At 38.9% G+C, this 12,483-nt stretch overlaps 1 protein-coding gene across 3 annotated transcripts in view; it reads right to left on the reverse strand.

The window, feature by feature from the left end:
- The window catches only part of Btbd8 (BTB domain containing 8), a 69,519-nt gene that overhangs the window by 6,046 nt on the left and 50,990 nt on the right, over positions 1-12,483 (reverse strand). For 2 of the 3 annotated variants that reach the window (XM_052198734.1, XM_052198736.1), the window contains 7 exons: positions 10,478-10,660; positions 9,649-9,786; positions 8,674-8,803; positions 6,330-6,391; positions 1,643-2,318; positions 1,015-1,105; positions 405-544 (listed from right to left, as the gene is read on the reverse strand). In XM_052198734.1, the coding sequence (XP_052054694.1) occupies positions 405-544; positions 1,015-1,105; positions 1,643-2,318; positions 6,330-6,391; positions 8,674-8,803; positions 9,649-9,786; positions 10,478-10,660 (1,420 nt within the window). The remainder of the gene's footprint in view (positions 1-404; positions 545-1,014; positions 1,106-1,642; positions 2,319-6,329; positions 6,392-8,673; positions 8,804-9,648; positions 9,787-10,477; positions 10,661-12,483) is intronic. The other variant, XM_052198735.1, reaches the window with a different exon arrangement.

Genomic DNA, 12,483 nt, shown 5'->3' on the forward strand with positions numbered 1-12,483 from the left:
AGCCCAGGAAGAAAGCAATGCTAACTGGGCTGTTGCATGCACATTACATAATCTAATCAGTATTGACTTTTCTTGCAGCATGGGGACAGGCTCTGGAGAAACGCCCTCTCCACATGCTGCTCAGCTCCTGCTGCTCTTTAACAACTCTTCAGCGCTGGTTTCACAAACATAACCTTTCAAGAAACCTAGGCATGCTCCACAAAAGGACCAGAAGTGGAGACCAGTCAATGGCTCCTTTAAATTAATCTTTACAAATGATGGGACAACCCAAATCAATCTCCTAACACCAAAATGTCTGTCTAAAAACCATGTCCTTTCTTGCTTACGCGCAATGGCAGGTCTGGCTGGAGCTGGGCTCATTCAGCTAACACAGGCCCCAGAACCCTCAGGCCATTGCACTTTACCTTGGGTTAGAGCCAGGGTGGGAGGGGTGCTCTTTGTCCGAGGCTGAGCTGCTGAGCACCCACTGCTGCTCCCTCTTTTCTTCACAGCTGTCCGTGGTGCTGAATCACCAAGTCCTTTGCCATTCCCGCTTTTTATTACACTAAGAAGAACAATTGCACTTAGTATTAAAGTAACACTTCAAAACGTGAATTTACAAACACCCGTGTTTATGACCACACCATATACAATCACATATACCTGTGTACGACCACAACCATATAAGATGTGAATTCACAAACACCCGTGCACAGCTACAACCATATACAACACATATTTTGTCAAGAAATAGAAACATATCTCTTCTGAAAATAGAGAAATCTGTTCATAACCTTTGAGTTTTGAAAGAGTAGACCACATACGATAAGTCAATGCATAACTTCACATGCCACTAAGTATAGTTAAGAAGTATTTTACTACATTTCATTTTATATAAATACGAAATAAGGAAGTTTAATATAATTTCACAAATATGTTTAAACAAAGAAAAATCTTTTGACATTTAGCTATAAATTAGTATGTAAATAGCTTGAAGAGACAGTTTGGTGAAACACCAGCTGAATAGAGTCCCACCTGCTGTTCACGTGAGATTCTTGCTCATGAATAAGGCTCTTTTTATTGGCTGTTCCATTGGTAACTCTTGAGCCTGGTCGAGACTTCACTGCTGTAACAAATTGGATAAATATACAGGTTAGACACTAAAACAAAAGTGCTGATATGGGAAAGAACACGTCCTCTCAGTTTGCACATATCCATATAAGACACATTTTAGCACTTGAAAGTAAGTAAGGAAGCAAGGGTCATCTAGGAACTTTCAAGTATTAGGAGCCACTAAAAATTAGGACCTCAGGCTAGGGATACAGCCTATTCAGTAGAGTGCTTTCCTGGGCTCATATCTAGCATTACATAAATCAGGCATGCTGGGGCACAACCGTAGTCTTAGCCCGGGAGGCAGAGACAGGAGGGTCAGAAGTACAAGCCTGTCCTTAGTGAAGAAGCAGGTCTGAGGCCAGCATGAGCTGGTGGAGAGGTCTTATCTCAAACAAACTTTTGTAGTGCTGAGCTGTTTGGTATAGACTGCCAGTCTAGCAAGTGTAGAGCCATGCCCCTACACACATGTACACATGCATGCATGCACGCGCGCGCACGCGCACACACACATACACACACACACACAAACAATAAGAGTGCTGAAACTTACCTACAGTTGACATTACTCCATTGTTCACCATCTGTCCTGGGGAATCACTAAGGTATGGCTTCTCATCACAAGACTTGTTTTCTACTGATCTGTTTTCCTTTGTCTCACCCACAGAGCCCATGGAAGCCAGCAGCTCCATGCTGGAATGTGTAGATCTACTGGAGGGCCCTGCAGTGCTGGGGCATGTGGGATCTCTCCCTCTTGGTGTTTGCAAGGGCTTGGCTCTGGCCTGCACATGTAGGTTTGCAGTGAGCACCTTGGGCCTGGCCCCTGTGGTCTCCCCTTCTTGGTTCTGGGTCTCCTTTCCACACACCGGGTCCTTCTGTCCGGCTGCTGCCACTCTTGTTGGCCTTCCCACAACTGTGGAAGACAGACCTTCTAACTTTGTATGATCACCATTTTCTGTTTTGGGCTTTACCGTAGTTTTAGACTTGCCAGAGACATGTTTTGACCCAGTTTTCACCTCTTTCATAACTTTGGACATTTTTGTACTGTCACCATGCTTGGACACCTTATTTATATTGTTTCTGTTAGTGCTTGATGTATGTCCCGATGCTGCCAATCCATCAGATCTCATCTTCTGATTAGTAGAGAGATACGTCCAATGTGGTTTTTTGTTATTTTCTGTCCAAGGTTTTATTTTTATAACATCAACATCAGAGTCTTGCTTCCTTTGCTAAGGAAGGAAGAAAGAAAGAAAAAGAAAGAAAATTCTATAAGTCAACAAGTCTTTGACATAGAATATTTTATGTTTTAAGAACGTTTTGGTTTGTCTTTTTGTTATTGTGACAGTTTCATTATATAGCTTTGGCTGGACTGGAACTCAGTATGTACAACAGCCTGGCTTCAAATTTACAGAGCTTTGCCTGTCTCTGCCTCCCAGTGCAGGGACTGAAGGCATTCACCACGATACCTGACTTCAGTGAAGTTTTTAGAAACAACAATTTAGCAATGCTCACATTATGCTAGGTTCTACCAGGGAGCAACACGGCCCAGCTTCTAAATTTTTACTATGATTTTTGATCACTCAAAACTTGAGATATGTCTTATCATTTTCATAAAAAAAACCTTTGGCTACTATTACCTTAATCATTTCTGAAATACAGCATTAAATGTTTATTTGATTTGTGGTATTACAATAGAAATTAACCCATGAAGATTCAGGCTACCCTGAGTGATAACACTTGAGGGTTTCTGAAGCCCTTTCTCAGGGCCCATCAATTCAATTCATCCTTACAAAATAATCCTTTGAAATAGCTCCTGCGGCTGTCTTCAATTGTTAGATAAGAAACTGAGTATTAAAGCACACATTCGACTTACCCACAGTCACATGCCTGGAAGGGACAGAGTTGAGACCTGAACTTATGATATAGTCATCTAATCTGAGGGAGAGTATAAAAATTTTCACCAAAAATTTTTTAACTCTGGGAGTCCTTCTTAAAATAAAATGACAAAAGCGTCTAGAAACACAACATGTATACTTGAAAAGTCTAGGATTCAAAAAAAAACCTAGGTGACAGGACATCACTGATCATCTAGCAGTTAAGGAGGAACAAACATCCTTACAAGGGCTGGGCGGGGTGGGGAGAGGGGGAGGGGAACAGCCAGCATCTGCATACGGAAGGGAGCAGTAACTGCAAGGCTGCTGGACTCTTAGAATAAAGTATAAATACACACATCAATACATGTATGCTGATTTCCCCTACCTTGGCAAAGCTGTGTAGGACTACAGGGCAGACTTGTGTTGCTTTATCTTTCATAACTAAACCCTTTACATGCCATAACATACTGGGAGCACAACAAAATGTTTGTAACCACTGTTAGGTTAAGCATTGTAGTGATATTTAGTGCAAAGCTGAGTTTATAAACATGGAAGGTTTCCAATATATTAAAAAATTGACTCAGATAACACACATGTGCATGGATACATATATGTGTATAGGACAATAAAATAAAGGCTAAATTTAGGCAAAAGCAAGGTGTAGTGATAACAGAATTAATACATTATTGTCCCAGCTTTGACTTAATGGGGCTGGAATATTTTGGAAATTTTAAGCATAGTTTGGCTTTAGATTATGTATGTTTGTAGACTATAGAATGTTTTCCTTCAGAATGGTGTTCTACAACTCTAAATGTTGTACATATCTAACAGCTTTTTTCCTCCTTTTTTATTTTCTTAACTTGAAACATAATCCTCTACCCCGTCTCCCCACCCTTCGGTTTTTGAGACAGGGTTTCTCTGTATAGCCTTGGCTGTCCTAGATCTCACTGTGTAGACTAGGCTGGCCTCAGCACCACACAGATCTACCTTCCTCTGCCTCCCAAGTGCTAGGATTGAAGATGTGTACCACTGCTACCTAGAATATTTCTCTATTTTTAACACAACTTAGCAAGCTTCTCTCTAAGGCCTCTTCCTGTGCTTAAAACTGACTTCACTTAGCTTACTGTATCCTTGTGTCCTTTGAACTATTATGTGGTGTGTAAACTTTATGTATTATATGAGATACATACATGCTGTAGAAACTCCCCATTAGTGCCCTGCGGCATGCTAAGTATCTGGTGCAAGTGCATGTCCAGGCAGCCTTGGACTTAGACCTTATCGTTCACACACATTTATTATAAATTCACAGCCAACTGTGTGTGTGTGGGGGGGAGGGGTCACCACAGTCTATTGACAAAAATGAGAAAAGAGGACCACGCCTCTCAAAGGAAACCAACTTTTGTTTGAAATCGTCTGTTCTGGTGGGTACTTCATGCTATGTAGTGTGGTTGGCCTTGAGCTCACAATCCTCCAGTCTCAGTCTCCCTAGAGCTGGGATTACTGATGTAAACTACCACACTGAGCTTATAAATGCAATCAGAAGATAGAACAGTACAATGAGTCACCGGGTGCCTCGTGCCCAGAATTAACAATTACCAGCTCAGGGCCAATTTGTTTTGGTACCCACTCCCCACTTTATTTTGAAACAAGCAACAACAATTAGAATTTGTTCTATTTTGCTGTACAGAAAGAAAAGCAGGTCTGGCTTGTTGTTCAGTAGTAGGACAATGCCTCACTCAGCACAGGGTGGATTTCCATGACAGCAAACAAACCAAACCAAACATCATGACCCAATTGAGGATAGTAGGAAAACTCGTACGCACACTCACGCATACACACACTCACTCACACACGCACGACGCATGCACCACACACACACACACACACACACACACACACACACACACACACACACACACACACAGAGAGAGCAGGTTGGAGGAATTATAGAGCACACTGAGCAGGGCCAGCAGGAGCCTAGTGGTTTCCAAATTCATATAGCTGGAAATTTTATCTTGTGAAGAGTTCACAAGTGTTTTTTGTTTTTATTTTTGGTTTGCTTTGAGGAGGGTTTCATTAGCCAGGGCTGTCTTGGACCGAGCACCCAGGAGCTGGGACTGCAGGTTACATTAGCACACTAGGCAAAGGGTTCTTCGTAGCAGTGGTTCTTGACCTATGTAAGCTGCACTCTAAGCCTCCAAGGGGCTGTGGCCTGTGACTCTCAGTTTATTAGAGTTATTAATTTTTTAATTTTTATTAGATGCTAGATGGTGTAAGGGCTCAGGACATGATGCACAAGAGGACTGTGAAACATTCCAGAAAACAATCCCAGGAGGTATGCTGATGAAACCCTCCATTGCACGGGTTTCGAATCAGAGATATGGAGGGCCTGGAGCCTCCTGCTTTAAGAGAGCTCAAGAGAGCTATGTCCTGGCTGCAGAAGTAGTAGTTCCTACCTAGTGGGCGGTAAGGAAGAAGAAAGAAGGATTCTCTGCCAGACTTTCAAGGGCAATATGTTCTTTACATTCTAAATCAGAACACTGAATGAATGAGTCCACAGTGTCATTGGAACATGCATAGATTAGTATAGTTTTGTACTTACATATTTTTGATTACATGAATAGCCATATAATAACATTTGGAAGGAAGAAAATACTGAAGTCATCAAATATTTTTTAAAAAAGGAAAAGTAACAGAATAAACACTGTAATCTTTTTAAGACTGGAGTGCAGTCACGCTACTACATGGCTTTATTACACAGTGGATCTCTAGAACCCTACAAGATCCTTCCAGGCTGTAATCACTACTATATGGCTTTATTACACAGTGATCTCTAGAACCCTACAAGCTCCTTCCAGGCTGTCATCACTGGAAGGCAGTCTTTCTGCATCTGACCCTGCAGCCTCAAGCCCAGGCATTACTGCTGTACTTACCAATCATAAGTACTTGACTACTTTGACACTATATGAAAGTATACCAAATATATGTAAAAATAAAGCACACTGTGCTCTTAACACCACTTGTTTCTTTTTGTCCTGCAAAGAGAAACCTGAACAAGCTTCTCTTGTAACAAGGCTGGCTGACTAAAAGCAGGCACCAAACTGAATCCTAGACGTCTTAACAACTCGTTTTTTTTGGAACAGCGCCAATATGTTATCTGCCAAAAAGAATTTCAAGGAAATAAAAAGGGCACATATTTCCTATGCCAAATGAATTTGGGACATTCACATAATTTAAAATGTATATATTAAATGTTCAGTTGTTATTTCCTCTTAAAAAAAACCTTTAATTAATAAAAATGAATTCTGAATTGTAGAAATACATTTGCATGGCTTTCTCCCTGGCGCCTGCGCACTGGGAGCGTACCTGAGAGCTGGTGAGCACAGGCTTCCTGCCAGGTCTCCGCGCATCACCCTTGTCAAGTGCAGCTGTAAACAAACAAAAAGAGGAAGAGACAGTATTAGCAGAGATGTGAAGGATAATAGAAAGCCAGGAGAAATTTTTGATAGAAATTTAAAAACAAACAAAACACTTGAATCCAAAGTAGAATAAACTATTTACCATCACATTTTAGAATAAAGATGCTTCAATCTTATTCTCTGGTCCAGAAAAGTTCATGTTCTTAAAGCTCATAAATGAAAATGTAAAATTATATACATTCATTTAAAAAATATGGAATTTTCACAAGCTGTAAATTTTTAAATAACCAATTTTATTTAATTTCTAACTGTCAAAACAATTAAATTTTATATGTAAATTTAATTTTAAAAATATCCAATTACTCTAAGCATATTCTGCTGAAATTAAAAATATTTTCTGGTTTTACAGACTGATTACAGGGTTGTAGAAAGAGAAGAGAAACAGATGTTGTTCTCACTGAAAATAAAGCAGGAAACAATCCTGCAAGCAGTCTCACTCTTAAGAGAGCTAAATATATATATATTTATATATACTTTATATATATATAAAATATATATAATATATATATATATATATATATATATATATATATATATATATATATATATATATACTTTATAAGTTAAGTTTATTTGGGAATTATTGAGAAACTCATATTTATCCTTTTAAATCTAGAACTGGAATGGCACCAGAAAGATGAAATAATGTGATTCAGGGTAAAGTCTGGTTCAGAATTTCAAGGTTTACAGGTTTTGAAGTTTGAAGTTTTACTTTGAAGAAGGAATTTATTTGCACATGTGATTTCTCAAATGTGTGTACATATATGTATGTATGTATGTATGTATGTATGTATGTATAGTAAAACAGCTATCAAATACCTCCTACAGTCTCTGTTCCATAAGATACATGCCGTACAACAGAGCAAAACACGCTGGAGATGGCAAGGAATGATTTGCAGCAGTCAAATGACTGCATAACAACACAGAAATTAATAACAATTCTCAAGTCAGTACCTCAGCAAGAACCTCAGAATGTTAGAACAAAGGTGGACCAAGGCAGTAATTATGCACGAGTCAGGATTCCTTACAGTTCAGCATGTTTGCTATTCGAGAATTATCCTAGTGCAGCCTAACAACACAGGAAGTACAATGCCTAACTACGTAGCACTGATGGTTTGTCCAGGTATGTAGCATGTGTGAACATATGCACTTCTAATTGCTACTATGAAAGATTGCAGAACACTGGAATTCAGCTTTTTTGTGAATTCCTCTAAAAAGGAGAAAATCAAAGTTTGCTGCCAATCGGAAGCAAACTCAAAGGACGCCTGCTGACGGGGTGCTGACCTTTGCGTCTTCACAGTCAGACTGTGAAAGAAAAGCTAGTCTTGGAAACCAGTGCAGAAAAGTCACAAGGAACGTGCTCAACTGTTAAAGATTTGATGGTTTTTATTACACAAATAAAGGAATATCTTTGAAAACTGTTGTTTAAATTAATTACATCTAGTTGCTTTATTAAACAGGTCATACATGCCTTCCATGTTTTAGAGCAGTAAAATGTTGGTTACATAAAATATAGTCTTTTAGTTTTTTTTTTTTAAAAAAGTGGAGCTGCTGAACATGGCAGTTATTTCTGAGGCACCTGCTTTAACCTAAAAATAGTCACGAAGCCATTTTAGTTCCACACCCTTGGAATTCTATTTCAATATTTTAAAGCACACACACTTTCTGATAGACACATATCTTTTGTTTAATGCTAATGTTTCAAACAGCAGCTAGGAAATGTCAGAGATCACTGTTTGGCTCCTGAGGGACCCTCTGCAATAGCACACTGCATCCGTGAACCAATCAATTGTGAAAAAAGCCATCTAATCTCGGCAAAGGCGCAAGGAAAGGTTCTTGTGAAAAAGATGGAAAGCTTTAGTAAAACATGCCTTTAAAGGGAGAAAGTATGTTTAGTGGTCTGGGTGTAGAGATTACGTCCTTTTACTTTAAGCTCCAACAAAGATACTTGTATTTATTTTTTTAAGCAAATGTGACTAGAATATTATAGCTAATATATAGGAGGATTAAAAATCAATAATTACATGCAAAGGAAATAAGTTTCATTTTCTAAGAATAGCACACAAAACACAGTTTCTCCAAGCTGCCTAACACATCGCTAGTTTTGGGTAGCACTTCACTGCCGAACAGAAGCTCACAAATGCTAATTAACTAGCATTCAGAATGCCTTCAAACTATCTGCTCTCACAAAGATCATCATCTGAGAATAAAACCCTCGAAGAACAACATACCTGCTTGGATTTTCTGCTGATCATCTATGTGCATCAGTTTCCAGCTTTCTGTGTGACGAACAGCATAGAAAGACTGAACCAGGAAGGTCCACAGCTTGTCGCGCACAGCTTGGATCTTGCACGTAAAGCCCTGTGTTCCAGCAACAAATCAGCAGCTGGTGAGCCACATTGCCATAGCAACCAGTCATTATTCCTTCCCGATTCTACTTACTCCTAAGCCACATCAATGATGTCATCAGTTACATTTCTAAGATCACTGAGTACACGCTATTTCTGAAGGCTTACTCATTAACAGAATTTTACAGTGAACACGAAGCTAAATGGTACTCTTTAAACTACATGTTATTTTAAAACATCAATGGGGTTTTTATGAACACCTTTCTAAACCCTTTCATATCAACTATGACATTAAAAGTCAACTATGAAATTACAAGGTCTATGTAATAATAATAAATTTAATGAAACATTTAATCATTAATAGAATAAAAATGCCAATATTCATAATTATTGTCACTGATTAATTGCATTTATAAATAATATTTACATTTTTATTTTTCCTATTCAATCTAAAGTAAGATTTATTTTGAAAAAAATAATTACTAATACTGCAAGAGGCATTAATGGTTAAAGACACTAAAATATACACTTCATACATACAAGCTACTGTAATTATCAGAGAAAAATACCAAAGTTGAGTTATGCTAGATCATATTGATAAGACCCAAGCTATACTTAGAATTAAGGAGTCAAACTGCCAAATTCTAAACTTTTATTAAATGCTAAATTGAAGGCAAACATAACTGATTAAAGTTTTATTAGTAAATGCTCAAAATAAATATAAGAAGCTGTATCAAGCCCAAGGTGTCCAGTACCTAACTTCAGTGCCCTGTGTGACATTTAAAACTGCATGTACAACTTAGAATCTTGAACATTCCCAACATTACACATGCTAATGAGCTTTGCTGCATTCAGTACCATGTCCTTTATGTTTTCAGAATTCAGTAGTTTGTCCAGAGCCATAAGGAGAGAACAACTATTTTCAGCGGTAATATTGTCTTCAATTGCTTTAAAAAGTTTGTCCAACAGATAAGCTGTGCTGCTCATTGCTTGTGACTACAAAACACAGAATTTGACATTTAATGAGATACATGTAAAACACATGAGAAATGTTAATGTGGCAGCAGTGCAGCTGCCATGTTGGCTACATAATATTACCTGAGACCGTAGCTGCTCTTCCGTATCTGCTTGAAAACTGCATGGCACAATTACTCCCCACTCCATGTACACACACACACACACAGACACATGCATAACACATGACACATACATGCACATACACGCACACATATGTACACATAGAAACCCCCCAAATATATACACACAGAGGCACACATATGTGTGCACACGGTTTTCAAAAAATTATACAGCCATAATAATAGAACCAAGAAACGAAAACAGCATCTTTACCCAGTGACTAATTTTAGAGAAAACGGCTCCTTAGGAAGATGGAGTTTTCAAGAACCATTATCTTACAACTCCGGCCTCTAAAGCATGGCCACTGTGACTGAGGGCTGGGGCTGTGCCTTGCCAGGGCACTCAGCCTATCCCTCCTGCCTTCTCCTCTGTGAGCCAAGGCATCCTGTCCACCAGGGCTCCAAATCTGCTGCGAATCTGCCATCTGCTGTGGAGTTAACTCAAGCCAGAATAATTTAATCAAAGGCAACCTGACTTTAAAAATCCTTATGCAATTAAAACCCAAACACAAAGATGGGACCAACCAGTGCATACACTCTAGACACAGTACCTGCAAGAGAAGAGTGAAGTTTTCACTCTCAATGATCTGAGAGAAGTTCTCTACAATAAACGTCACACACTCTTCCTGGAGCTGGGATGCCATTGACAGAGTGGCTTCTGTCCACTTCACTCTGGGTAAACCCATGATCAGCCTGTCACTTTCCATCAGAAGAAAAGCAGCATTCACATGATTCTAGGATGTTAGAAATACTTGGAAAAATTAGCTGGTATTACTATTTAAAAAATAACTTTCTAAACAAATCAAATCCTTTTGATTTCTTGGGATGTTTCCTATAAAAAACAAAATTGTGGGTAACAATTACCTTTGTCATCTACAACCAGAGAACTGCACAGAGTGAGCCCAGCAGCAGCTCAGCCGCCAGCTCCTTGGTGCAACAAGAGTCATCTTAGAGAATATTAGCAGAGGGCCAGTCAACTCATGTCAGTTTTAGAAATGACAAATTATAGTTCCAAGCTATTCAGTTGTGGGATGGGTTTCTTGCACAGCAATGAAATGGAAGACCAAATACTTAGCATGGACATTCTCTGAAATGTTGACAATTTAACCAAGGTATTGTATGGCCTAATCCTTACACAGACACCATGTTCTTTCTGAACCTATCCCTTTCCTTTAAGCTCTTAAAGTTATTCAAATATGGACATAACATATGTGTGCTCAATGTCTGCTTTTGCTCACTGCTGTACTGTAGGGCCTACTACTACTGGCTCAATACAGAAACTCTATGGTTACTGAATTTCTAATACAACCAGACACTGAGGATATATAATAGATTTTTATGATATTTTACATTTAACCCTTAAACATTAAACCTTAAAAATTTTATTAATTTTAATAATAATTCATTAAAATGCATAATGTTTCAATTGTCTTAACAGAATAAACATACTTTGCTAGGTTGGAAAGAAGATCCAATGGTTAAGGGCATTTGTTCCTCTTGCAAAGGACTTGGTTCAGCACCCATGTGGTGGTTCATAAATGTCCATAACTCCAGTTCCAAAGGCTCTGGCACTGTCTTCTGATCATCACAGGCAATACACACACATACACACACACACACACACACACACACACACACACACTTTTTTCACTTATTTATTATTTTATGTGTATGGCTATTTTGCCCTCATATATGACTCTCCATCACAACATGTAGTCCCTTGGGGACCAGAAGAGGCCATCAGAACCCTCAGGACTGGAGTGACAGATGGCTGTGAATTGACATGTGCTGGGAACTGAACCTGGGTCCTCTGGAAGAGCAGCTGGTGCCTGGACTGTGGAACCCACTTCCTCCTGGGAAGACTTCCTGAGCAGCCGCACTCACCGCCGCTGAGGTAATAACCTGATTTACTGTACTGCAGGCCTTTCATGTGGAACCAGACACATGTAGGTATGCAAACAAGCCTGGCAGATAGCTCCCTACTGCTTATTATATATATACTGTGTGTTCAATGGTAATAAAATTGAGTATAGTAGATAGCTTAGCTTGGAATCTATTAGGAAACTAAAATATGGACATGCTAAAGTGATACCAGATGGTACAGACTCCTTCCATACTGATCTGAATATTTGATGAACTCTAAATGTTAAATACCCTTAAGTACAAAGTAAAAATGTAATACTTCTACACCAAACACAAAATTTCAATTCAGGTTAATACAACTCAAAATTCAAAATGAATATAAGGAGAAGTTGTCCTGGTTAGTTGTCCTCTGTTTGTTTTGTTGTTGTTGTTCTGTTTTTGTTTTTGTCAACCTGACACAAGCTAAAGTCATCTGGAAAGAAGAAAACTCAACTGAGAAAATGTCTCTACCAGACTGGCCTGTGGCCATTTTCTTAATGACTGATTGGGAAGGCCCACCTTCAGGCAGTGCCATCCCCGGGCAGACGGTGCTAGAGTATAAATAAACCTGACATGACCCTGAACACCATTATCTTTAGAATGGCAGCAATATATTTTAAACCTGCTTTCATTTGTCATTTACTTCCAGCCTGTT

Source organism: Apodemus sylvaticus, chromosome 11, assembly GCF_947179515.1.
Source record: "Apodemus sylvaticus chromosome 11, mApoSyl1.1, whole genome shotgun sequence".
Taxonomy (NCBI): Eukaryota; Metazoa; Chordata; class Mammalia; order Rodentia; family Muridae; genus Apodemus; species Apodemus sylvaticus.